Here is a 27,954-nt window from a genome sequence, read left to right as displayed (position 1 = left end):
TTTATATCAATCAGAATGCATTTGCATTTTTCCTTTTCATGCTAAATATAGTCTTTGGGGACAAATGGGTAAACGTTTTTCTCCTTAAAACCCAAGTGACGAAGACTCTTCTTCTCCTCTTCCTCAGCTGCGGTATCAGAAGTGTCTGGTGGCTCGGCCGCCCCCCCAACGCGCCGGCTCCTCTTCCTCCTCCTCCTCGCCCTCTGCGGACTCAGTGACCCGCCGGGTGACCACCAGCGTGAAGCGGGGCGTCCTGTCTCTCATAGACACTCTGAAAACCAAGAAACAGCCCTCAGAACTACCACAGCAATGACCGTCACCGTGGCAACTGCACACCTGGACGCCACTCACACACTGTCGCCACGACAACACCTAATCAGTACCAGCCATGGTAACCAACGATGTACATACATGTTAACAAACACCACCGCAAATGAAGGAGAAGAACAATCCTTCAGTCCGCCTGATGATATTTAAAAAAATTACAAGAAAACTCCTGATTCGTGAGGAGGAATTAAAAAGCTGGTGTCAGTGATTGACCTTTGACCTTTGAACGCTGCTGTGTCTATGTGTAAACCACCTGCTGGCTTCATATGCCCTCACTGTATGTGGATTTGGTGATGGAAAACGAATTAAAACATTCTATAAACACGGATCAGGATTAGAAAAACAAAAAAGAAAGAAAAAGATAACATTTCTATTAAGAAAAGGTTAACTCATCGGTGCCCTCCATTTTCTTTCATGCTACGTCTCTTAATATAAAAACATCCATCAGCACAGTAAGAGCATTCGACTGGACGCCTGAGACACCAAACTACGGGAGCCTTCTAGGACAGAAAAGATGTCGACATGCTGTCTAGGGATTTTAAAAGAAGAAAAGAAACCAAGACCTGCCAACACACTCCATTCCACCAAACGGCATTAAAATATGTTGTCCCTTCGATGTGCGTCAGACTTAAAACACACATCCCTGCGAGGATGATTGAAATGATTGTAATAATGAAGTGTATGTAAATGATTGTATGTAGGAAGAGAACATTTAGGGCACAAAACTTGTAGATATGAGGGACAGATGAGATGTTGGTGACAGGAAATGAGACAGATGTGGGTTTTGATTTTGCATGTTTTCTTGATGGGGTATTGTTTTAAAGTGGACCTATCATGCTATATTTGAAAAATATATGGTAGGGCCATACAAAACATGTCTGTGAAGTTATTTTTTCAAAATACCAAACAGATCACCCATTGTAGCCATGCCTCATATTGCTCAAACCCCTCTTTTGCAGCCCTGTTAGAGAAACGCAGATGTTGGGTCCTTAGCTTGAAAAAAATAAATAAGAGGAGGCGGAGCAAATGCCTGATTAGAATTCTACCGTAGATAAAGTTAAATTTGGTTGTGATAAAACGCCATCCTTTTTAAACCACGTCAAGGATTATTTCTGAAACAGTATGGAGCTCAAATACTTTCTCTCTTGCAGGTTTATCACAAGGTGAGTTCTTTTTTTATTTCCTGCTTTTTAAACCCACGTGCTCTTCAGTACAGGTTAGCTCTGAGTGTTAGCGAGGCTTGCTAATGTAAACAAAGACGAGATTACGTCCAAAACACGTCAGGCATTGTTTCTGATAGCAACTTTCTGTGGGTCCGCTGCCGATTTGACGTCAGTTCGGATGGAAATCTGTATCCGCTCGTTGTACACCCGTTTTTAAAAGATTTGGGTACGGAGGAAAAGAGAGGGTTTTATTTTCTGGCTCTGCGTGAGTTCCCCGACGCACCGGGGAAACATGTTTATGTATAAAAGACATCACAAAGTGCATTTTGCATGATAGGTCTCCCTTAAGTTAATGAGTTAAAAAAGGTCTCGTAAGAAGAGTGGTAAACACACGATGCTCTTAGCACAAGTCATCTTAATTTGACCATGACTGGATTTTTTATTTGGCCTTTTTCTGACCCATACCCGAGTAAAAGGTTACTCTCAGCTCAATTTACAGAATCACATTTAAAGATTGAAAATCAACACGTCTTGCTTTCCATTACTGATGGATACATAGATCAGCAAACCAAATGTAATCATTTGTAATGTATTTTGAAGCTTTTAATTAGTTAAGATTGTAAGTTTTTGCATCAATTATAAAGAAAGTAAGTTTTTAATGTTCAAGAATTTTCAAGAAATTTCCTCAGGAATCTTTATGCATACACCTAAGACTTACAGTATGTGGTAGCAGGAAAATCCAGATCCAGGCTTTGACTTAGGCAGACGAGTGGCAGTGTTATCAAATCTTTGCCATGGGTAATCTGTGTAAGGGTTCACTTTATTCTCTCTTCCTCTGTAAATCCAGCCAGTCTACTCCCACTCACAAAGAAAAAACACACACATGCGCACATACAGCAGTAGGAGAAAGAGTCTGCTGTCACACTGCTTCTGTAGCTCGTGGCTACAACCTGCACTCCACATGAACTCTGGGAATGCAGTTCGATCTGAATGGAAAGACAGACACACACACAAAGAGAAAGATGCTCTAAATAATTTCAGTTATGTTCTTCACTCATCTCGACACCATGTAAATGTAATCTGTTGTGACAATAAATGCATTACCAAAAAAAAAAAAGTAGCTTCTTGAGTCTGTCCTTTTAATTCTCGGGTCAGTGGAGCTCTATGTAAAAGCTATTCATCACTTAGTGACATCAGCAGAGCCTTATTAATATACGCAATCTGATTATTTTCTGACCGTGGCAGGTTGTTCGTTAAGGCACACAAAGACACTATAAAAATGACATTGTGGTAATGAGAAGTATTAATGGCTCTAGAAGGCGTTCAAGGCGACTTTTCACATGTTCTTTGTAATTTGGCAGATCAACAAAATTGTGTGTATGCTTGTGTTAGATTTGAATGCTAGTGACTTTGGATAAGAAAGCATTTGGCACAAAAGTTAATTCTTAATACTTTTTTATATTTCTGTTTCTGAGCTCAAAACAGAGGCCGGGATTTGACCATTGCATCCTTGGAGAGACCCCCACTGGAGCGGGACAGGGGGACGCTCTGGGCGGGGTCCTTCCACTTGTTGTAGTTGTGATGAGCTGGAAAGAAGCTGGGGAAGTGAATGGTGGGCAGGACGAGCACCACAGGCTTCAGCGGCTCCTGGGGGGGTCTGCGGGTACGGACCGCTGGGGTCGGAGGAGGGGGGGCGGGGGGAGATGCAGAATGCCTCCTGGGGGAAGAAGTTGGGATGTCCAATATTGGGGAGAGGCTTCTCTTGGGTGTGATGTTTCCTGGTTTGGTGGAAGAGAAGGAGCTGGACCCGGTGTTCTTTGAGACCTGCACGCGCATTGCTTTGGCTTTTCCTGAAGGACAAAACAAATGAGAATTTTTTTTGTAAATGAGCACATTCTTGGACCAAATTCCCTGTTCCACTTCTTTATTTAATTAAAAGGCCTATCAGTATTTTGCTGCGAATTGGAATACAATTGATACCACTCTCATAATGATATAAACATGTAGCTAAAAGTAGCTCTATGTTTCTGTTTCATAATACAACTGACTTAAAGTGGACCTTTCATGCTATATTTGAAGCATATATTGTAGGGCCATACCTATATAAAACATGTCTGTGAAGTTTTTTTTTCAAAATACCAAACAGATCATTGATTTTAGCCATGCCTCATTTCGCTCTATTTGCTCTGTTCCAGCCCTGTCTTCACAAGGGCTGATTCTGTGGCAAATGAGCTGCAGCTGACCACGCCCCCCTGCAAAGGAGGGGGGCGAGGCACGAGCGTCGTGTTACCATGCTGTTACCATGCTGTTACCATGCCACGCAACCTCTCATTCCCCTGATTGGTGGAGAGTTGCCCATATAGGCGGAGCTCCTTGTTTCTGACATCAGAACAATTTCAAATCTGGATCAGTCTGTATCAGATCCGTTGTAGCCCCGTTTTTAGAGATTTGGGTATGGGGGAAAAGAGAGGGGGTTGTTTTTTCTGACACTTGGTGAGTTCCCTGACACATCGGGGACACATATTCATGTATAAAAGACGTACAAAAGTGCATTTTGCATGATAGGTCCCCTTTAATATATGCAGTAACCTCGCTCACCTTGGAGTGACTGCCGCCTGTTAGTAAACTCCTGTCCACACAAACTAGTGCTGTTGCTGCCCTTGGTCTCCTGGTTCTTTACAGCAGAGAACTGGGGCTGAGAGTTGGGAACATGGCTTGTTTTTTTCATCCTGTTGGTGTGTCCGTGATGTTCTTTTTTGGTGCCGATCCTTTCCAGTATGCCTTTAGCATTTGCTCTGACAAGCACGTCACGTGGGGCCTCTTTGACCACTGGCTCAGGCTGTTGGAAAGTAAAAGACAAAAGCAATGTTTTTTATTTTTATTTTAACGTGACCTAATCTTTTTAAGGCTCAAAACGTATTAATGAATTTGTTTACTAAAGCATATACAGCAATAAGACCTCACTAACCAAAACCTCAAATGTCATTAACATTGTTCTTCTAATAAGACATATGGTGGCATCACAAGAGAACTGTATGCTGACACAAGGATTTATCTGCCCTAAAAAGTACCTTTATCATTTATTCAAATAGTTTAGGCACAAAGGAGAAATATGCATCAATAATTAATGGTTATACTAAAAATAAATGTGTTTACCTTGCGGAACACATTTGAATAAATGTTATTGCTGCTGCACAACACATGTTATATTGTTATTAAAGGAGGAGAGCAGAGCCACCGTGTCCTTGCTGCTGGCTGCAGGGTCACCTGCTGTCTCAGCAGACCACACAGCAGCTCCTCCTGCTCTCCTCAATGCCTGAATTATTCACAAGCGCAGTGTACACTACGGAGACATGCAGCCTGTGTGGGTTTATGTGTGTATCTTGTTTTTAAGTGCTTGCTCCTAATTTAATTGAATGCATATATATGTTTGTGTAAGCTGTACTTTTATGTACACAGGCAGATGTGCATGCTGTTAGGTGTACCAGTGCATTTTGCAGAATATGGATATAGTTATTTGTGTTGATACACTCTGTGCACACAGGTAAACAGGCTTCAGAAGCTCCGCTGTATTGCAGTTTTTGGGTGGACGCCCTGAACTTCATTGAAGCTAACTCATACAGACAGGGGGCGCTGAATTATTCAACAGACACTCTCCCTCGCCTCCCTTTCTTCCCCCTTACCCCTGTAGATTGCACTTCCTCCCCATCTCCACTAACCAACTATGCCATACTTTGTAAATCTCTCATTTCCTTCTAGACTTTGCCAAGCTTAGCTGCCACAGTGTAGCCTGAAGAAATCTGGAGGGCACTCAGAGAGCTCAGATCACTGCCATGCCGTATATTGCAATGTTAATGAAAGTAAAAGATAGGTTGAGTTTTCGCCCCCATGTTTCAGTTCTGCTCCTTCCTTGGCCCATGCTACACCCTTTCACTAAGTTTCATGAATAACAGTCCAGTCTCGGTGGATGTAACAAATCAAAATGAAAGTGTTGGGTTCTGAATCCTTTATTAATTTGGTTCAAATTCATAATTCAGAGTTTGGGGACGAGAGTCTACTTGTAATGTGCTTTCTCTGGAAATCAGGCCAGAAACACATTCATTGACTCTTCATCATTTCCAGCTGTTTCTGTTAGGAGAGCTCATAAATAATGTTACTGTGTGCCACTATGACAGTCGATGTTAGCCAGACAGCATTCAAACACTTATATAATTGCCATTTTTATGGCCACAATAACTTTTGATTAGCTGAGTTTATAGTAGGTAGGGAGAAAAAATATCCAGTTTGAGGCGCCATTACAGCAGTTTGATTATCTTTTCATTCCTGTCTGCGGAGGTATAAAACATGATGAATGGCCCGAAAGCAGCAGACACACAGTGCGAGAGCGCTCCGTCACACCCAGTGGGAGTGAGATGGCTTAATAACCCTGCGCAGGAATCATAAGCATAAGAGCAGATTAAATATTGAGACGGAGCATGTCGTAAACGTGGCTGTTTTGTTGATTATGAGGATGTGGGGAAGCCCGGACAAACAGACTTGTCTCATATCACAAACAGAAAAGAGAGGAGGAGAGAGGGTTAACCAGAGGTGTTAAAAGGGAAAAGAGATCGAGTTTGGCTCAAATAAGAAAACTGCGAGAGAGACTTGTGACATGACAAAACAATAAAGCCGGAGACAGAGTGCTTTCCAATTAAATATGTTCATAAAAGAGTCACAAAATGTTCCTTTTAGAAACAGACATTGCTACAATAAAATCAAACCCGTTAAAGACACTTCTATTGCGTCTCATTTCTGAGTTTCATTCATGAACACATTCATTCAAACAAAAAAGTGGATTCTACTTGTTCTTCTTTTTTTGGTAAGACTGTTCTCTCTCTCTCTCTCTCTGCTCTAAAGCACACCTCACCCCCCTCACTCCTCTCTTCTCATCCTCATTCTATTGATTTCTAAAGCTTTTTTTCCTATTCATCTTTCTCTGTAGGTGGCAGATTACACCCGAAGAAGTCGCCTGCGTTTGAGACCCGACATTCTCCTTTTTATCCTAGCAGCTTTTTTCTTGTTCTTCCCTTTTTTCTGGTTAGGGGTTTGACCAAGTACCTGTCACAGCCCGCTCCTTTTGACCTGATCTCAACTTCTGTGTTCTGGTTCCCAAATCGCCTTACCCTTTCTGCCCAAACAAAAAGACATCCTTATCTCTGTCTCCTTTTCGACAATACGTTTCCCAGTGGATAAAGAGTTTTTGATAGATAGCATGCAGTACATTGTAACTGCTTGATCATATTTCCCACTCTTGTCTCAGGGCTCACTTATCAAACCTCTGTCCCTCTGTCTCCGTTCTTTCCACACCTGTGTGTTTTATCAAATCAAATCCAGTTTTATTTATATAGCACATTTATAAACGATTTTTGGTTGAGCCAAAATGCTGTACATACAGTAGAGACACTTTACAGCTAATACAACAACACAGATTGTTCAGAATGTCAGTATGAGAAAAACGACACCCTCTATCCTTTATGACAACCGCCGGGGGGATTTTCAGGACTCAAGTCAAGTGAAGGACGAGTTAGTTCTTCAGCAGACATAACGGATGAGTGAGTCAGTGAAAACACTTTCTCTGAAAAATATAGCAGTCAGCCAAATGACACACCAGAAAGGTCGGGCCCAGGGCTAATGTAAGACCAGGTGGCTTGCTGAGCTAAATGCTAATCAAGCTCAAATGTTCCCTGCTTGTCTCTCATAGCAGCAGTAGCTCTAGACCAGGGATGGGCAACTGGCGGCCCGCGGGCCGCATGTGGCCACCGCCCTCACTTTGTGCGGCCCGCGAGTCAATTTACAAAAATATATTGGTTTCACAGTTGTAAACAAGCAAATCATTTGAACCAGACCCCACTTGTAATTAATAATATTCACCGCTAGAGGGCGCTCCCCACAAATTCATGAGGCCTGCAGCCAAGTGTATATTGTCTTCTGTTTACCTCGCGGCTTTCCTCCGTTAGCGGGAAAAGAAACATGAGCGCCCAAAAAAGAAAACTGAACCTAGAAAACCGTCTCTTTCAGCCAAAATGGGAAATAGATTATCTGTTTACAGAATTCAAAGTCAAACCTATGTGTTTGGTGTGTCTTGAAACTAAATCGGCAATGAAGGACTACAATTTAAGTCGCCACTACAACAGCACCCATAAAGACAAATATGAAAAGCACACAGGAGCTGCCAGAGTCGCCATCGTTGCTGACCTAAAAGGGAAAATATGCCAGCAGCAGACCTTTTTTACCAGAGCCACGACTACACAGCAATCGTCTCTCACGGCGTCTTATGCCGTTTCCCTTGAGCTTGCTAAAGCTAAGAAGCCCCTGTCTGACGGCGAAATGGTGAAGAGTTGTGCAGTCCAGATAGCTAAAGCATTCGGAGATGACAACATGGCTAAAAACTTTGAAACCGTCTCTTTGTCCCGTCGGACAGTGACACGAAGACTATTTGATATACAAAATCATGTCGAACAAAAGGTAAAACAAGTCATGCATGACTGTGCATACTTTTCCTTAGCGTTGGATGAGAGCACTGATGTGACTGATGTGAGCCAGCTTCTCATCTACACACGGGCCATTAACAGTTCATTTGAAGTGCACGAGGAGTTATTGAAACTGGCTTCTTTGCATGGCACTACCAAAGGACAAGATATTTTCACCGCTGTTGAAAATGTTGTAAGTGCGCACAGAGGATTTCACAAGCTCTCAGCTGTTGTTACCGATGGTGCGCCAGCAATGCAAGGAAAGCGCACTGGATTCGCCGGCCTCCTCCGCCAGAGTGGCGTTGACTGTCCAATACTGCACTGCATCATACATCAGGTGGGTAACATTATTGTTAGCTATTCTAATGGTTTTGAATGTGGGCATTCTTTGTAAAAAAAAATCAGGCTAAATCAAATTTCGTTTTGATATTGCAGGAGGCTCTGTGTGCCAAATCAATGAATTTTAGCCATGTCATGGATTTAGTTACCAAGACTACTAATCTCATTCGAGGAGGGAACCGGTCTCTCAATCACAGGAAGTTTATAGCCTTTTTGGATGAAGTGAACGCCACGTACGGTGATTTACAGATGCACACAGAGATAAGGTGGATGAGCCGTGGAAAATGCTTGGAGAGATTTTTTCGCTACGAGCAGAAATCCCTGTGTTCTTGGAGGACACCATCCAATGTGATACAAGTGCGTACTGCGCAAAACTCAGGAATACAGATTTTCTTCTCGACATGGCTTTCCTTGCGGACATTACCTCGCATCTTAATCACCTGAATATGCGGTTACAGGGAAGATGCCAAACCGTGTCGGATCTATATGCGCACATGAACGCATTTGTCACTAAACTGACTCTGTTTAAAGACGGATTTTCAGCCGACCGTCCTAATCTGGCGCACTTCCCGTCATGTGAAGAGATGCGCAAAGATGCCCCCGAATGTGAGAAAACATTACCCAAGTACAGAGCCGACATAGAAACACTGCAGCAGCAGTTTAAGAAGTGCTTTCAAGATTTCTACACCATGCAGCCACGCATCGAGTTATTCACTAACCCCCTCTCGGCTGCAATCATCGAGTAGCCCCCTGAGTTGCAGCTTGAAATGTGCGAACTACAGTCAGCCCCCTTTCTAGCAAAGCGCCAGGAGAGGGGAATTTCCTTTTGGAGACTGCTACCCGAGTCCCGCTTTCCACTCCTCAGGGATTTTGCGCTCTCAATGGCCAGCATGTTTGGCAGCACTTACATCTGCGAGAGCAACTTCTCTATGATGAAGCACATCAAGTCAAGGGAGAGAAACAGACTGACAGATGAGACACTGTTCCATCTCATGCAAATCGGATGTACAAATGTTGATATTGACATTCAGTCTATTGTGCAGCAGCAGGAGAGGCCACAAGTATCTCATTAAGATGTATAGCTTACTGATCCAGCTGTGGGTGAAGTTCAGAAAAATGCATATGTTCTTGGTTTTATGTATGGAATGTGAGGGAAGCATAGAAACACAATACAAAGATGAATATTCGTTGTTAAACTCAGTGTTGGTGTTTGGTACAATAAACATTTATTGCCTATATATATTTAGTTATTTTCATTAAATTAGTAGCTAAAGTTGGCTATTTAAATGTTGTGGATATAGTATCCTGCCGATGGAAGTGAATGGTCACGAAGTGGCCCTCTGGTAGTGAGGACATTTCTTTTTGGCCCTCACTATCCTCAAAGTTGCCCATCCCTGCTCTAGACCAATGGCGCTATCCGTTGACTGAAGTTGCAGACTGATTTGTAATTGGCACTTCTTCTCTAAATCCCGCCCCTCTGTCAGTTTTGTCATCAATCTTTTTACACTTTGCTTTCAAAGTGACCCACATCGATGCAGTCTGAGGTCCACACACTATGATGCCTGCATCACTCCTCCTTTCTGATGGTTATATTATGATAATAATAATGATAATAATAATAAATGATATTTATTTATATAGCGCCTTTCAAGGGACCCAAGGTCGCTGTACATGGTGGACAAACAAAACAAACAGACAATCAATAAAGGAAGCCGGGGGACCAGAAAAGGGCTAGGGCCCGAAGGCCAGGGTGAACAGGTGTGTTTTTAATGATGACTTCAAGATGTCCAGGGAGGCAGCATTATGGATCTCGGTAGGAATTGCATTCCAGATGGGGGGGATGGGGGGGGATGGGGGCGCAACACTGAACGCCCTGTCACCAACAGTTCGGAGGCGAGAGCGGGGGATGGAGAGCAGGCCCGTGTCTGAGGACCGCAGACTCCGAGAAGGTGTGTAGGGATGGAGGAGGTCCGATAAGTACTGGGGGGCGAGGGCATGGAGAGACTTGTAAGTGAGGAGGAGTGTTTTGTATTGAATGTTTTGTATTGAATCCGGGACTTGACCAGCAGCCAGCCAGTGTAGGTGGATGAGGGTGGGGGTGATATGGTGCCATGGCTTGGTGTGGGTGAGAAGCCTGGCGGCAGAGGTCTGGACGTATTGGAGCCTATCCAGGGTTTTGCTTGGAACCCCGGACAGGACTCCATTGCAATAGTCCAGACGGGATGTAATGAAGGCGTGTACAAGAGTTTCTGCCACAGAGTCAGAGAGTGAAGGCCGGATTCTGGCAATGTTTTTTAGGTGGTAGAAGACGGATTTGGTGACAGATTTGATGTGCGCCTGGAAAGAGAGGGTGGTGTCCAGGATGACTGAAGTGATTATGGTCACTTAATCAAAGACTAAAATGCTGAATTGACCCTTGACATCTTGATGTAGATAAGTCTAGTGTTGAGATAAATACGGCATGGCATATTGGGGATGCTGAGAACATCCTTTCTTTGTCAGTACCTCAGCCTTTCTCTGTGAGGTTTCTGTTAAAGATATGCTTACCTCTTTACTGAGAACAGCCAGAAAGCAGCCATTGCTCTGTTCTGAGGGCTCCAACATGAAGAAGGGCTCTGTTTCCTCTGGGCCCGCTGCATCGTCAGGAATATTGAACGGGGATGGAGAAAGCCTAGAGAAAAAACACATACAAAACTGGAAAATACACTGCGCAAAAACACACCCAGGTACACCTCAAAAACACGCCTGTTTGACATCCTGGCTCCTAAATGTTGGAATGAGCTCCTCATTGATCAGGACAGCAGAAACTCTGCATATCCTCCGTAGCAAACTGAAAACGCATCTGTTTCAATTGTACCTTGACAATTAAATTATTGAGAAAACGGGGGGGTAAAGCACCTTAAAAAGCTAATTTAGGCGGTGTAACTAATTCACCAGCACTTAGAATGGTATGACTTGCTTGAAGTGAATATATCTGCACTTTCCTAGTTCCTAGTTTGAATCTTTATGGTTTTTCCCCTTATTGTAAGTTGCTTTGGATAAAAGCTTCAGCCAAATGAAATGAAATGTAATGTCTTAAAGTAAATACACTATGTATTTGACATGCTTTGCTTTACACTGTATGGTGTGTTTGGTTATCTTAGCAAAGACAGATTGATCCATAACAATAATATTAATTGTGTTTTATTTATTCGGCGTTGGCTGAACACCAGGCCAGCTTTCAGTAGGAAAAGGAGTACGACTTGGTACAATCAGATCTACAGGAGTGGTAAAGTTCAACAAGTTGTAGGTTCTTTAAACCCCACACACAAAGAACGTCTTTGAAAAGGGAAGCTGTCTGAACAATGTTTTTCTCCTGCTATTTCACAGCTTTTAGAGGCATAAAATAGCCCCTTTGATTATTTTTCCTCCTTCAGTTCCAGCATGAGATGAGCTGAAACTTTGACAGAAGCGTGTCTGGAGGGAAACAGACAAACAACCCAGCAGGCTGACAGACAGCGAGGCAAACACAAACAGAAAGACAACAACAGGAACAGGAGCAGAGAGGGCACCGGGGGGGGTACTGGGGTACAGAGACTGGAGGCTGACCTGAAGTTTGCTTGTTTGGGTTCCCCCTCCTGCTCTGAGCGGGCCTTGGCGTGCTCCAGTGCTCTGCGCACTACCTCTTCATTCTCCTCTTGGTATGATGAACAGGTTGAGTACACCACTGACAAAACCCTCGGAACTACACGAAACATAAGCATGACATCAACATTTGGCATGTATTATGCAGATAATTCTTTAAATGATCTGTGTCTTGCACTTTGAATCTGAAGATATGTGACAAATAAAACCAATACAGCGAAATAAAGATGCTTGATTGACATTATAACAACATCCTACTTATAATATGTCCAATAGAAGCAGAAAAACCAACACATATTCAGGCAAAAAGCATTTTCCTCTCTTATGAATGACAATTAAATGGGATTATTCCAGCTGAGCCATCCTGCTCATCAAGCGCCCTTTGAAGGAATGACAATTAATTCCTCAGTACACTATGTATACTATATACGTGGCTCATTTTATCCAACTGCTGCTGGCTTGTAGATTTGTAGAGCTATTGGTAATTAGATTTATTTTTTATGCTCACTAATTATAGCGAGAAACAATTAGCGCCAAGCTGATAAGAAATAAAACTTGCTCAGATGCGGCAAATCAGTACCAAACTAAATGTGAAATATCACTTCTAAGGAAACAGAACTCAGTCATAAAGACGAGACGACTGAGGGAGAAACATTTGACTTTTCAGAAGTCCCGAAAACACACCCCTAAAAGGCTTTAGAGGTGTGTTAAAAGCGTGTGTGAGCATCTGTCTGTGCGTGTGCTTATTCTAGAGTCGGTGAAACGAGACCATCGACTCAACCAAGCCAAAGCACTCGATACACACCCATCATTAATTAACACTCCTATTAGAAAGTATCTACACGCGCAAAAACATAGAAGAGGGCTGATCGATGGCAGTGTGATTAGAGGAGCTGGTTTTCATAGCCCCTAACAGACAGACTCCAACTCCTCGTTAAACATGACCAACACGGAGAGAGGAGCGCTGAATACAAGATGGACTGCAGCTAATGAGGGAACATCATGAAGGCAGCTACATGCTTTAGAATACCATAAAATGCAGCATATCAAATAACGAAGAGAAAAAGACTTGACTGTGACACCTGCATAGAATCGGCATTATGTTACTTCGCAATAGAGCGGTGCAGTGATGACGTATATGTGTAGGCTGACCCGGAAGTAAGCTGCGCATGGGAATTCCCTCGACAAAAAAAGCAATGGGATTTCTCCATAGGATTTTGGAATATTGTAAAAAATAAGATTAGTGGAAAACGAACCTGTTTGATGAATGCACGTTTTGTTCAGCTGGATAATCTCCACATGTCTGCCCTACTTTGATCATTTTCGAATCATAAATCTAATCGCCAGAAGCAAAATGCTAACGTTATGCTATCAACGAACTACAGCAGAGTCGCACGACTTCAACGTTACGCCAACTTAAGATCGATATTCAAAAATACAGATTCAAAATGTTACAAGTTGAAGCGTTTGTTTTAATAGTTTGCAAGAGCGCAGGTACTTGCTTTCAAGCAAAACAGGGAAAACAAATTTAGCGGGAGTGTTTACGTGTTCTGCGTAATGACGTACAACGGCCTCGACGACTTCTGTAGTCTTATTCAGCCACATGGTAACAACCATCGTTTTTCAGACACGTAAACTCTTCAAAAATCACCAGTGGGGTCACTGCTGATGTATTTAATGTCGTAGAACAAAATATGATCCGTCTCTTCAATTTGTGTCAACCACAGACCTTATTTCCAGCTATTTTCCAAAAACTAGTTCAAATAACCCGTTGACTCTGAGACGAGGGAACCGGAAGTGGTCAAATGCTAACTCACCTCTGGGTTTTAGGACTCGTTCCTGCACCACTCTATAGAGGTCCGTCTATCATATACTGTTCTATAGAATGTTTTTAATACTAGGCATAATAACTTATCAGTGGTTTAAAATGAGCGAGGGATGCTGCAGGAGATTGTTGCTGACTGGCACAGAGCAACATTCCTAATTAAGACTCAGACGACCTACCAGGGATCCCACAGGCTTCAGTCTAATGGCGTACCAGATTAGATCATTAGGAAGGATAAGCTCCATTGTGTCGGATAGGTGTGAGAGGCCTGAGCTCACATGTGTGCATGTCAACATCAGAGCAGGTGTTTCGACACTCACACTTCAAGGCATGATCAATATCCTTCCTCTGCTGGGCCACCAGAGCTTGCAGTCTGCTCGGGGCGATCGAGCCCTGAGATAAGTCCTGCAGCAGTTCTGTGTCTGAGGAAGAGCAGAATCTCTGTTTTATTAGCATGGAGTTTGGTGAGCATTAGAACGGGTCATTTTTGTGAAACTATAATATATTGATATCCATATATGTAGATGAAAGGGATGCTTTGAAAGGTTCGCTAAAAGGTTCAGTTTGCAGACTGAAAGCTTTGTGTGTGGATGGTCAACAAGTATTTTCAAAACTTGATTAAACATAACTATAAAACGCACAAATAGAAGTTTGAAAAAAATAGAAATTCATCTTCTGATTAAATTATTGATACATTAATGTTAATGCTTATCAATAAATGCGGCTGCACTAAACTTTAACATAACTTTAAACTGCTTTTGCATTACTTATTTACTACTTTGAGATAGATCTTTTTAAGTGTGTTGGAGTAGTTTAACAGCTTAATTGGGTTTAATTTGCATAACTTGCATTCAATATTAATTGGTGTGTTTATTGTTTTGAAGTATTAACTGTTGTGAGTGCAATGAACACAGCATCTTATACAACTGTTTGTGCCTCAGTTCTATTTCAGCCATGCACACCAGGGTGTTATGTACAATAAATGACTACGTGTATTTCTGAAATGTGCACAGATCACTATGTACCTCCATTCTCTTGCAGTATGAAGTCCACCGGGTTGCTGACTGCAGACACAGAGCACTTTGGGGTCAGCAGGATGACGCGCACCTTCTGCAGTCGCTTGTCATCGTTGTGCAAAGACTGGAAGACCTCTGGAATCAGCTTCACATCTGAGCAGAATGTGCATGGGGTTTACTGATAACCCACATAATAAACAACAAAAAAAACATTTTCTCAATGCTTAAAGTCTATTTACAGTGTCTATATTTCTTCATAGTAAAATACCGTGCCTGAAGGCATCTTTTGCAACTATTGCATTGTCAGCTGTGTAATACGCGCTTTATTGTTTCTCTAATGACTACAGTCGTTGAGATGCAGCAACCATCCGCATATTATATTTACATTCAGCTCAGGATATCAAGCATAGATTGGTTTTAGAGTATGCTTGTGAGCATGCTTGTGAGCATTTGAAACTAACAATGATTTAACCAAGACTCTCCGTCTAAATACCCGAAATATTTCATGTATTCAGCCTGACAAAATGTTATCAAATATAATCATTTCACTCTACCAAAGTGCTAAAAAAAAAATCATTGTCTCTTTCATTGACGTAAAGGACAGAATAAAGATAAAGGGCTTCAGATATACTGTAAGTAGATATCTCTTAAACAAAGACACAAACAGATGCTGCATTCATGGACACATATTTTCCGTACTCCTACAGCCCATGGCGGTGACGGCCTGCTGCAGCTCCTCCCTCTGAGCGTCTGTACGGTCACTGACACAAACGTAGACTGTGGGCTGGTTCCTGACAACTCCTTTACGTTTCTCCGCAACTAGGCAGGCAGTGTGGGAGACGGTGAGAACGGAGAAACATCCCAACATAAGAACATCTCCTTCTTCTGGCAGCAGGGAGCACACGGCCTGTGGGCCCAGGCTGCAGGACTTATCCTACAGACACAATGAATGGGTGAAAGCATTAGAGACCGTCAGCATAATATGTCTACATTCAGCTTTTCTGCACAGCAGCAGCAACACTCTGGAAAAAGGAGACACAGATTAAGATAGGAGATAGGAGAGGTGCTCTGTATGAAAGTTGAAAATGGAATTGAGGTGGGAATAGATGAGAGAGGTGAGGGAGCGTGGAACAGCTGTTGCAACGCAGGTACGGAGGGGAGGAATACAGAGAAATGCTGAGAGTAACCGATCAGTCAGATTACAACAAAGATGTCCTTCAAACAGTGGGGTCCCTTCTGGAAATAGTATTGAATGATTCCCTGTGGGACCACCGGGCTGGCTTGAGTTTCATCAGTTAATATCCTTATGGTTGGTCTGTGAAGAAAGACAATCCAGGGTGGAGAAGAACAAGGACATTTGAACAGAGAGAAACTAGAGGAGAGAAAATCCAATAGAGAGGGAGAGGTTATTCATTAGGCAGGGGTGTGGAATATTTGTATGATTTAATTGTGTTGTGGTGCTGTGCTGTGCGCGGCTTAAAGTTTGCATGCAAGCTTGACTTTAATGGAGTAGAAAATAAATGATGATACCGCTCTCCCCCTCCCGGACTGGAGGATTCTTTATGAATCAAAGTGAGGAATGGCCCGATGAGAGGAACTGATGTGAAATATTTGTATCTGAGAAAACAAATCTTAGTTGGCATAAGGGATCATTGTTATAATCAATTTGAGCAAGTCCATTACCAAAGTAGAATCACAATATCACAAGAAATTGATGGTGCTGAACAGATTCCCACAGCCATATACAATCTGCAGAGAGGGGGGGAGCTCTTTGTCAGATGCCTCCTCTCTGTGAAGCTTGTACCTGGATGATGAGTTTGTGGTTGCTAAGCAGCTTGGTGGTGTACAGCTGAGCTTTGAGCTGAGCAGGGAACACCAGTATGTCCCCACAGTGGGGATCCTGGCAGAAGGTCTCGCCCTCCAGCTGACCGATCGATTTCACCTGTGAGAATCCTGCACTCTTCAGCACACTTTGGACCTCATCAAGGCTGTAGGAGAGGACAGAGGAGAGGAGATTAGTGGAAGCCCAAGAGAAGGAAGGAGGGAAGAAGGTGAGAGGTGGAAGAGGGAGGAAGACTGACATTATGGATAATAATAGAGTGTAGAATTGCTGTGTGGCCTTTTAAAAGACTTTAGCTGTAAAATGTGTTGTAAAAGCCATTAAGACACACACATGTGCACACACACACATACACACACACACCAGTAGTCCCAACAGGTGACCTTTACAGTCCTACAGCTGGCTGAGGGTTGTTGCTGATTGAATCTGTCCACAGCAGCAGGATTTACACCTAACTGAATCCGCCTGTCGGGGCGCCTGAGAGAACACACACTGGACCACACACACAGACACACACACACGCTCACACACACTGTCCAGTGGTTTAATTGGATGTCAGCTGGGCACCTAGCCCATAAAACATTGGGCAGCACACCAACTTAAAGGTCTCCGAGTAGATGCAGGTGTGTGTGTGTACATGCTAACACACACTCTTTATATGCTTACAGTGCATTCCTGGGTTTATGTACAGGTGTGCATGTACAGTACAGGTGTGTGTTATCTGCTCTGGTGAGGTGTGTGTGTTTGAGTGTGCTCAGCTTACCTGCTCTCCAGTGTGTTGACCCATGCGTAAAGTGGAAGGCTGCTTGATCTCTCCTGCTTGGTCTTCAAACTCTCCGGCAGGATACACTCGATGGACAGGAGGTCATGTTTGATCCTGCAGCGCGCCAGCGAGGCTGCCAGCTTGGTTTTAAACCTGCGTCCAACACACACTCCCTTTAGTAAATCCACTCCAAGTTTGGGTGCTTTGTTCCCTGTGTCGTTTTTCACATCTTACCTAAGGAGGTACTTCTCCACATCTCTGACTTCCTGTTCAATCTCGCCGTCCCGTTGGCGTTCCCTTGGGAGAAACTTTCTGTCCTGGAAGTCGTAGAGCATGACGGCAGCAAGGCACATCTGATCATCTGGCTAGAGCACGAGAAGAAATAAAGTATGGTTAAATGGTGACTTCTGTTTCAACAAGAGAGCAGAGAAACAGCTTGAATGAGTTGAGAAGCTGCATAATATAACAAATCAGATTTTTCTCAAGATAACTGAGACACAAGAATTTAATAAGTGGATGGTCAAAGATCAGTTGCAGATAAGGTACAAGAACATCAAAATGTACATAAAACCAACACAGCTTGACATCGGTTAATAGTGTAATTAGTTTGTGGTTACCTAATGAGGTGCACAGTGCAGTGATTCTCATTATTTGTATTCATTTGGAGACGTATATATCCACACACATAGTCAGTATAACACTGTAGCTTAGAGATGTCCTGCCATGACCCCACTGCTGCCACTTAATTAAACATAGGTGGAAGCTAAGTAATGTCTCTCCATCTCCTCCTCTGCAATTATCTCAATCCATTCAGCGCTCTCCCCTGTCTCTCTCTCTCTCTCTCTCTTTCTCTCTCTCCCCGTGTCTATGTCCCTCTCTCTCACTCCACCTTTCTGTCCCTAAGGGTGGGAGGGCACCAGCCACATTAGTGGCAGATGGTGTTCCGCAGCAGCAACAGCTTGAAACATTCTCACTAGCGGGCTAATGGGCCGAGAACAGGAACGCTACAAGGGTTTCTGCTGCAGCAAAGGAATTAGTCAACGCTTATTATTCATTCCGGAGGCTTTCAATTTCATTTTTGGGGAAAGGTCGTTTCCAGAGACGGAGTTGTGGCGCTCCACTTTTCCTTTCTCGACCTCATCCCCTCTGCCTTAAGTTCCACTTGTCCTTTACCAAGGTTAAACCCATGGGTGTGGGGACCTTCCCAGTCATTAAGTTTCCTGGCAACAGCACCCCGTGGAAAACAGGTCTCCAGTAAACATGCCTGCTGTGCTGAGTGCCTGCTATGAACTAAGAAATGAAGATGGCCTCACTTTATTTAGACTTATTTTCAATTGAATGAAATGACCATGACATGGATTTGAAAACAAAGTTAGTGCTAAAGCTAAAGTGCTTAATAATAGATGGTAAAATTGGCCAGAAGAATGTAGACATATTTAAAATCTAATATAGCCTTTTTACATAATGTTGCTTACGGCTATTTCATTTGAAAAGTACCAGTGTACCTAATAGGTTTGCCTCACATCTACAATGTCACTCATTTCCGTCCTCCAAAGGATTAAGGCTTCATTTGCTCATTCCATTCTGATCAAAGGCGCCTCAGGCTCTCTCAGCATGCAGGTCTATCTATAACTTCATTTTTCATTCTTTTCTTTTTTTTCTTAATATCCTCATGTAACCCCCCCCCCCCCCCCCCCCCTTTCTCCAGCATGCCCATTCCCCGTCACCCAAGTCTTTCTTCTCTCTCGATCAAGGTTGAACTTTACAGATGCCAGCAGTGTAAAAGGATATAAGAGTGAGCGCTAAAGTCTGTCTCATTGTGTCTGGGCTTTATTGTCTCACTAGAGGGATGCAGAGTAACGACCTGCCACCAACACATAGGGAGACCCATTCATTTCACACGGGGCCATATTTCACAAGGCTACAGTGTGAGTGTGTGTGGGAGGGGGCAGGTTGCTTTGCAAAGTAATGCTTGTGTGTATGTTTCCTCTGAAGTAGACATTGGCTGTCTACAGTCTGTACACTCCATGGTAGATCGTTTTTCTGTTAACACATTCAGCACCTCTTGGATTCATGACTCTTCTCTCCATGTATCCGCCACGTGCACACAAACTAGGCCTGTGCATGTTTTATCACCATCCAGACAGTCTGAGAAGCAGCTAAAGCAGCCCTCCTCTTTTCACAGCTTCTTTTTATGTGGACTGAAAATAAAGTAGGGCAAAAGTACATGCCAATCTCCTCAGGAGGATGCTTTTTCATTTAAGAAGCAGAACGTTCATCTCCTGCCTAACAGCCGCAGGTACGGGGCTGTGCCGGGATTCTTTTTGTACGGCTACGCAGCACAGACTTCGAATCGCGAATAACATTCAGCACACTCAGAAGCAACATCATCCAAACACAGTGCCCCTGCTACTGCATTTTGATTTCATCCCTTATTAATGGGGAGTTTTGCTTGTCAAAGGTAATAAAGATAAGGCCAGGAATATTCTGCCTCAAAGTACCTTTTAGATGTGTTACTCCAAAGGGAGCAATTGTCATTGATTAGGGAAGGGAATATGAAAGACACGAGGTGCTTTGTGAGTGGATGAAAGGAGAGTATCAGTGCAATACGTCAATATTACTGCTACTGATTAGAGGTCTAGAGAAAAGAACAAAGGGTATGTGGAGTATAACAGCGGGTCATGAATATTGGAGAGCACTGAGTAAAGCACTGTCAAAGGATTGTGAGCAAAAGGGTTCAGAAAAACAGCTTGAGGTAAACAACGCTGCAAACAAAGTCTCTAGCTATTCTCAGAATCAAAAGGATGTAGAAATGAAACACATAAATACACCAATGGATTAAACATTACTTCCCTTAAAGTATTGCTGTATTAAAAATACATTGCTCCAAATGTACTGACTTACCATTGGCTGAGTGAGGTAAAAGCAGCTGTCAATCATGATGTCCTCCAGCAGCTCTTGATCTGTGCAGAAATGTTAAGTGATATAGAAGTGATTAGGCAGCTTGGAAATGCGATGATAGGGATTTCCATTACTAATTATGTGTCTGAGTAATTACGATGCATATCTGGGCCATCTTTTATATCAATGTCTAATTATCCTGAAATAAGGCAGAAGAAATAAGTACTATCCATTACTGGTAATATGCTACAGAGGACAAATCTATATCTAATGATGTGAACGTGTCTAGAAAAAATGGAGAAAACAGATTGGAACCAAGAGCAAGAGAGGCTCCTAGAGGCACCCCACATTTCATCTAAACGGATCATTTAATTAGATGGGGGGTTTAATTTGCCGTGATTAAACGCTTATTTGACGCTTAATTAGAGTTATTCTTCATTTTCATTCGCCTCATTTCTTTCATTTATTTTGTCTGTGGTGGGGTGTGTGTCTGTGGTGGGCTGTGGGTAATTGAGGTGCTTGTGACAATAAAGATATCTGAAGTAATACACAAGTCAAACATAACAGGCAAGCATTTATGTTATACCCAACTATATCGTGCCTATGTTTGTATGACTTGTTATCTTCTTTATTTTATTCGACATGTTACATACAAATGATGAAGTGGTGACTTGATTGACAAACATGACTGTCTTATCATCCATTTTTATATTCAGTGATGCAAACACAGGTATGGTGAAAAAAGAGAGAAATATTCGAAGCAGAAAAAAAACTGCGTAATATACCATCTGACAATGACAGATTTTTCTTTTTGGATATTTTACAAATCACTCCGCTTTCAAACTCTATTCTTGTTATTTTTAACAACTTATTTTTGTTACTGTCATATAGTATTTTATATCTGTTAATAATTGAGTCTCTAATGTCTCATTAATAACTATAATGATCATATCAAGGTGTGCCTTAACCTCACTGAGCTGAGGTTATTCGAGCCTCTCAGGAGAGAGCTCTCTTCCACCTGGTTGTAGAAAAGATCTTTAAATTCGTTAGCATAGCTAGCTAACCAGATGCTAATAACAACAGATCGCCACTGTGCTTACAACTAAAGACACAGCCTCGCAAACACTGCGGCATGTGTACGGCTCCTTATGGGTAGGCTACTGCAATATTTGAAGAGCTGGAGCAGCGTTCCGATGCTCTCCGTTACACCTTCCAGACAAGACATAACCACGTGAAGACCTATGGTGAAGACACGTTACGCTCGTGTTGTGTTCAGTGAACCTGTCCTTGGCCAGGAAAAACAGGCACTCGCTTGTTTAATTATTTTGCGATCTAGATTTCTTCTTCTTTTTTGAAGTGAGAAGTTGTCCGTCCGTCAGTCGGACGGACGGACTGACGGACCCCCCCCCAAACGAAAACTCTTCGGTTCTCCACGAATTACACAAGTCACCCAAATCAGCGTTAAAAAAGCGGGAGGCGCCGAAAAGCGACCAATTTGCATCACTGTATATTATAAACAAACAGGACTTATTATAAAAACTTAAATTGGGTCCATCGTGTGTAGAATTTTTGGGATATTACCTTTTCGTCTTTACTAAACTATGTATCTTAATCTAATCTTCTGTGGCCTTCTGAATGAAATCGGGAAAGAACACTATACATTTTAGAGGTTTTGATCTGCCATTGGATCTGTATATGGCTGTCATATCATAAAGGCAGCATCCTTCTGTCTAGCCTACAGGATGCTTTTTCTCTGAAGTCACACACAGACTTATCCCTTCCAATCCCATCTGTGAACAGTAGGCTTCCCTTTAAAATATGAGGGAGATGGAGATTTGGCAACATTATCCAATTTACCACGTCAGGATTTAAAAACCGCTTCTTCCAAAGCCCCTCTGCAGGTACAGTGTTTGCTCATTACACACTGGAAATGGGCAAAAAGATAATTTCGCTAATGTGTTTCTAGTGAGGTTGAAATAAAGCCTTTTTGTTACTGCAGAGAGGTAAATAAAAGACGGTAATGAGGTGAATGTGTTTGAGTTAGTTGCAAGAACCCAGGGTTTCAACATCAGTATTCTGGTGCACTTTGTTTGTGCACCACACGCGTGGTTTCCTTCTTGGTTCATTCTTATTCCTGACAGACAAACCTCTTCCAATGCAAAAATGAGTCGAGTCCAGCCTGTACGCTGAGATACCATGGAAACCACAGACACTGCTGTTAACTTATCACAACATCTCAAATCATGCCAAACTGTACCCTGGGTCTCAGCCAAATGCATGCTGGGTAAAAGATTGTGTAGGTCAGGACAAACACACACAAACGTTTGCATGTGTGGAATAGAGCTTATCTTTAAGTGAGGAAACAAATGCACCTCATCAGAAGTGGTATCAGTTTTAGCAGATTCAGGTCATTGGGGTTTTCAATCGTGGCTATTACTGCAGAAGGCCTTTAAGATAAGCCCAGAAGAGATACACACTCAGTGCACACAGAGAGGCTCAGACCCCTGAGAGAGCCCTGATGGCTGGGTCTGTAGAGGTCACACTCTTCCGCATGCTTTAAAGCACACACAGCAGTTTGAGTAAACACAGAAGTCCTAGCTCAAGAAGTTGATATAAAATAAAAACAAATTATAATTATTATAACAAGAAAAAGCTTGAATCCTAAACCAGCAAGAGCCACTAGTTCAGCGTTGATGTTGTGTGGCTTCCAGGTATTCCACAATGAGCAGTGACTGATGTTGACTGCACTCAAACAAATCCTCAGTGAAAGAGCCTGACCTGAATGCAGACTCCACTTCTCCTGGCCAGGTTTCTGTCTCACCATGTTCCGCATCAGTGCACCAGATTGCACATTAATCTAACAAAGGACCTCACCGAAAAAAGGGTACGTGCCTTAAAGTCACCTTTGGACTAAATGGCAAATCTATCTAACATATTATGCACCTGCTTTTATTCTAAATGTGCTGTGCCAAACTGGTGTTAGCTGTTCTGACTGTGGTCAAGGACAAAAATGTCTTTCTGTCTCTCATGCTCTAAATCCAACACGAAGTGGTCCAAAGAATGTTTATAGTTGCACACAGACCATACAGCAGCCACTGTCATCTGACAAGGGCGTCTGGCAGCCCAGCTGGACAGTATGGACAATGAGGCAGACATACTCAGAGGAGTAGCCAGTGGAGAGAGGGAGGGAGGAGGAGGAGGGGGGGCGCTCTCATGGCCAGCAACAAGGTCAACAACTTTTGCCAGTAAATGTTCACACAAAAATAACTTAACATAGCTTCATAACAACCGCACATCACTTCAGGCCCTGAGAACACAAGGGAAGACAAATCAACAGGAAATTAAACCTTGACAACAAAAACTGCCTCTCGGTCAGTGATCAAGCACAGTCACTCACAACAGGATTTTTGAAATAGGTCAAAGAAATACCAAAGCCCTGAAGATATAAAAAAGAGAACAAATGAAGTTATGGGAGACAGCGAAGAGAAGGCGAAACGACTTGACTGCTAATATTTCTCATTTGGCAGACTTCTGCTACCTCTGTCTACAAAATGCCACATCCAAGACACCAGGGGAAACATCTAACTTCAGCTCCATTGTTTAGTATTGAGTGGAAATTACAGCAACGGTCAAGTTTGTGTCCTCAGCCAGTGGTGTGGAGCTTACTGAGGGTCTTTTTTGTTTTAAGCAAATAAGAGTTATAATCGCAAGATCAATACCAGAGCTCATTGGCATTTTGCTCTGCTTGTTTTCGCTGCTCAAGCATTTCTTCCTCAGGTGAACAACTGACCTCAGCTCAATTTTGCATCAGTCATTCCAAGGCAGTGCACAAATTATGTGTCTTGTGTGTATGTGTGTGTATAATGTGTGTGACTGCCAGCATAGGTGTGTGTCACTTGCAAATCAATTTTTGCACCAGAAGTCAGGTTGCTCGTGGGAGGAGGAAGGAGGAGGAGGAGGAGGAGGAGGAGGAGGAGTAGGAGAGATTAACATTGGCTTCCAGGCTGTCATTTCATCAGCACCCAATTTCCCCACACAGCCAGCGCAAGTGAATCTTACATGTGACCAAAATACTTATGTGATCATGCAATTCAACGATCTCTATATTCTCTATGATCAAAATAAAAAGATGTTCCATTGATTTGCTGTGCGATAACAACAGTAGAAACATAAACTGATTTAACCTCATTCCAAGGATGACTCCTACTTTGTTTTGTAAAGTGTTGTGTATGTAAAAAGCTTATAGGTAAAGATCAATACATGTAACCAGTGCTGGTATCTGCCTATCCTGTAAGCTATAACAATAACATGCGTATCTCTGAATCTGTTAAAGCTTGTTTCAGTACCCTATGGTGGCTGAAGCTTTAAAAGGTACTAATTCTAGAAATGTCAGATGTGGGAGGGGGACCTATGAAGAAGAACTGTATGAGATAGCACTGATAAGACAGGGAATATTTGTCTTTGAAATAAGCGCTGACGAAAAAGCGGATTCAATTCAACAAGAAATACAGCATCTCGTAAATGTTCTAAACTCAAGCAGACAATTTACATCTAAGTAGAGCCCGAGATAAAAATGTTGAACAAATTGTTGCTGCAGTAACAGAAAGTGCTTCTTCCTGGATAATGTATACAGACATAGGTATACAAACATAGTGATGTATGACAACAATGTCCTGGCAACAATGTCCTGGCAATATGATCTTGAAGTTCTCTCCTATTAGTTTATCCTGAGCAATCTAGTTGATTTTACCTTGTAATGAATGACCTACTGCTGAATAAATGATACGGCAGGTTACCGCAGCCTGGCCCAGCGATGATGGATATTTGAGGTGATCTGCATTAATTGTGGGATGTAAGCCTGAGGCTTTTCCAACTCCATCGGAAAGATAGTGGGAAGGAAAGAAAACATTTGTGGCCACAAGGGTGTTCCTGCTACCTGACCTCTCTATCCACTGAGAACGTATTAAATCGATTCCAGCCAGCTTCCTGCACTGACAGTCGGCTCAGCTCCTCTACCTTATCGCCATGGTGATTACACACCCCTGTGACTTCGGCAACCCAGACCCCACCCGAGTTCCAGATAACAGATTATTGTGCTGGATTGATTTGTAGACTCACTCTAAATTCCCCCTGGTCATTCAAGCGTTTTTTCTCTTCTACTTTTCCTTCATCAATCTATCTACATCCAATTCTACTTGTCAATGAATGTCCCCCGAGCTATTCATTCTGATGTGAAACGGCCCTTTGTTTGCCTGGAATCAAATAGGCTTTACTTGCAATTTCAATTATCAACCTGATGGGAATGCTTGTGTTCATTTTTTATCATAACTTAATTTATGTGTGTGTCCTAAGGTGGTAACTGTACAATCGTGGGGTTATCTTGTTTTGTTGTGAGTTCACCAAACCTTTACCTATCACCTATGTTGAAATGGAGAAAAGGTATTGAATCTTGACTCAACATAGATGTGGCTGAACATTCTTTGCTGATGTCCTCACTGCACAAGATCTCCAAAACACAATATAAGTGTATAAAGTGTGTAGGTATGTGTATGCTATGTTGACAGAGTAAAGAAAGATGGACGGTTAACAGGGGAAAACAGTAATGACAACAGTTTAAACATGCAACAAACTTCACTCTTCCAGTCATCTACAAACTCACATTTCAGTGTATTGAAGGCCAGCTCGTAGGCTGTGCGCTGCATCTCCTCATCTTTGACTCTGGGTAGGGAGAGTCCTCTTCCTTTGCCATAACTCACCAACCGTTGGGCAGGGGGCTTCTCCAGGTGGTGATTCTGGAAGATGAATGATGCAAGCAGGTAGACTCTGTCCGGAAAACCCAGCTGACCTTCGCTGGTGGTCTGGAGCTCGGGAGAATTACCTGGGATGTCACCTTCGGCTGGTTTATCTGGAGGTGTCAGGTCCTTGCTGTTTGAAATCTGGGAGCCAGCCTTTTGGTTCTTGCCCGTTGAAGAGCGATTGAGCCGCCCTCCAATATGTTTATTTCTCACCATCTTCTCCTATACTTTTTTTTCCCTTCCACCTGAAAATACACCAAGAAATCAAGAAAAATAGTCTACACTCAACGCTAACATTTATAACCTTGGTATACATTTTGATTGATCACATGTGGTGCAAAGTAACTAAATACATTTACTCAAGTATTGCACATAGGTACTTTTTTGACATATTTGTACTATGTAAGTATTTACATACAGTGTTTAAATACATATACTTCTAATTGTACACAAATAACAACACATGATATGCTGATATGATATAATGCAATACTGTACTACTAATCAACATAATTTCTAAATTTGGTCAAAATTGACCGACTACAACACTAAAATGCTTTTGTATGAAAAACAGGATCCTATTATAACTATTATGATAAAATACTGGGAAAATATCCATTCTGCATAACGACTATTTTTTACTTTTGATACTTGAAGTATTTTTAGCTGATAATACTTGTGTCATTGTGCATAATTAGTATTAGTAGTAATTTAGTACATTTTGATGTTAATAAATGTGTACTTTAACTTAAGTACATTTTAAAATCACACTTTTCACTTATAGTGGAGTATTTTAAGACCATAGTATTTGTACTTTACCTTAGGGATATGAGTACTTCTTCAACACTGTTTATCATCAATAATAACAGTATATTTTTAGTTATTTGCTTTGTTTATTTTAGCAAGGATGTCGTGTTGGTTAACAAGGTTGCATTACATTTTGACTATAAGTAAGGTAACTGTAAGTAAATGTTGTGACATGGGTTAGTTAGTTATTAAATATACACCTGGCTGAACTTTTAGGAACTAAATATAACTGTGGTTCCGCTTGCTAACTCGGAATGGTTAGTTAAATGTAGCTTAAGTAGCTAACTAACCACGGCATTGCATTGCATAGGTAACCAGGCTGACGATAGCAGTGCGACCAAGGCAATATTTCCGTGTCAATCCGTTTACCTTATGAGAAGAGGATCCTCTTTTCCCCCCAGTAGATATATTCCAGGTATCCTGGGCTCTTCATATTGAAGTATGAACCGTTAGTTCTACTGTTGGTCCTTCTGTTAACCTTGACTCAACGCAGAGTTTTAACTGCCAATAAATCCCCACTAGTTATAAATCAGATCCGTTAGGAGGCGATGGGCGTCTCCACCGATGTGACCGATCCCCACCGCTCCTATCTTTATTTTAATTTGTTTCTGGTAAAGTGTTTTAAGTCTTTAGGTAAAGAGCGTAGTGTTTCCACTTAAACCCAAAGTTTCTAAATGTCCGTAAACATTGTGGAAGACTTTGGATTAGCTTGTTTCCGTCACCATGGCAACAACATGTTAATTTTAAGGTCCTGTTCTTCACGGATCCAAAAATGAATCTCTTCAAAACACAGGATGTCCTCTTTGTCTATCTGTTTACAAACCATTGTGTCAAACCAGAGCTAAAGACAATAAATGGTGGACAGTAATAATACATCAAACTAAATCAGTTGCAGATGGCATACAGCTGCTGTTTCAAAACACATGGACCATGAAGGAAATTGAGATGAAAATGAGATTATTGCTATTGTAGTTGGGTGTAAGGTTGGCCATGTAGGCATATCAATATTAATTGTGACACTTAAAGCCTATAATATACATTATAA

At 42.2% G+C, this 27,954-nt stretch overlaps 3 protein-coding genes across 5 annotated transcripts in view; 2 read left to right on the top strand and 1 right to left on the bottom strand.

Annotated features, from left to right (window-relative positions):
* apbb2a (amyloid beta (A4) precursor protein-binding, family B, member 2a) overlaps positions 1–2,651 on the top strand; it is a 38,046-nt gene extending 35,395 nt beyond the window's left edge. For all 3 annotated transcript variants that reach the window (XM_079667985.1, XM_079667983.1, XM_079667984.1), the window contains exon 14: positions 128–2,651. In XM_079667985.1, coding sequence (XP_079524111.1) covers positions 128–313 — 186 coding nt within the window. In that variant the 3' untranslated portion in view covers positions 314–2,651. The remainder of the gene's footprint in view (positions 1–127) is intronic.
* Positions 2,127–27,594, bottom strand: LOC307031159 (putative methyltransferase NSUN7). Its single transcript, XM_079667986.1, has 13 exons — positions 27,279–27,594; positions 25,967–26,347; positions 20,311–20,369; positions 17,641–17,771; positions 17,407–17,559; positions 16,608–16,791; positions 15,503–15,737; positions 14,813–14,956; positions 14,108–14,209; positions 11,927–12,062; positions 10,886–11,009; positions 4,089–4,329; positions 2,127–3,340 (listed from the first exon to the last, which is right to left on the bottom strand). Exons 2-13 carry the CDS (start codon positions 26,316–26,318, stop codon positions 2,967–2,969), a joined length of 2,235 nt encoding a protein of 744 aa, XP_079524112.1. The 5' UTR covers positions 26,319–26,347; positions 27,279–27,594; the 3' UTR covers positions 2,127–2,966.
* On the top strand, positions 7,255–9,719 carry LOC307031161 (general transcription factor II-I repeat domain-containing protein 2-like). Its single transcript, XM_079667989.1, has 2 exons — positions 7,255–8,336; positions 8,435–9,719. Exons 1-2 carry the CDS (start codon positions 7,500–7,502, stop codon positions 8,780–8,782), a joined length of 1,185 nt encoding a protein of 394 aa, XP_079524115.1. The 5' UTR covers positions 7,255–7,499; the 3' UTR covers positions 8,783–9,719.
* Positions 27,595–27,954: the final 360 nt, after the last annotated feature.

Source organism: Notothenia rossii, assembly GCF_949606895.1.
Source record: "Notothenia rossii genome assembly, chromosome: 3".
Classification (NCBI taxonomy): Eukaryota; Metazoa; Chordata; class Actinopteri; order Perciformes; family Nototheniidae; genus Notothenia; species Notothenia rossii.
Note: the sequence above shows the minus strand (reverse complement) of the source record. Positions and strands in the feature narration are given on the sequence as shown.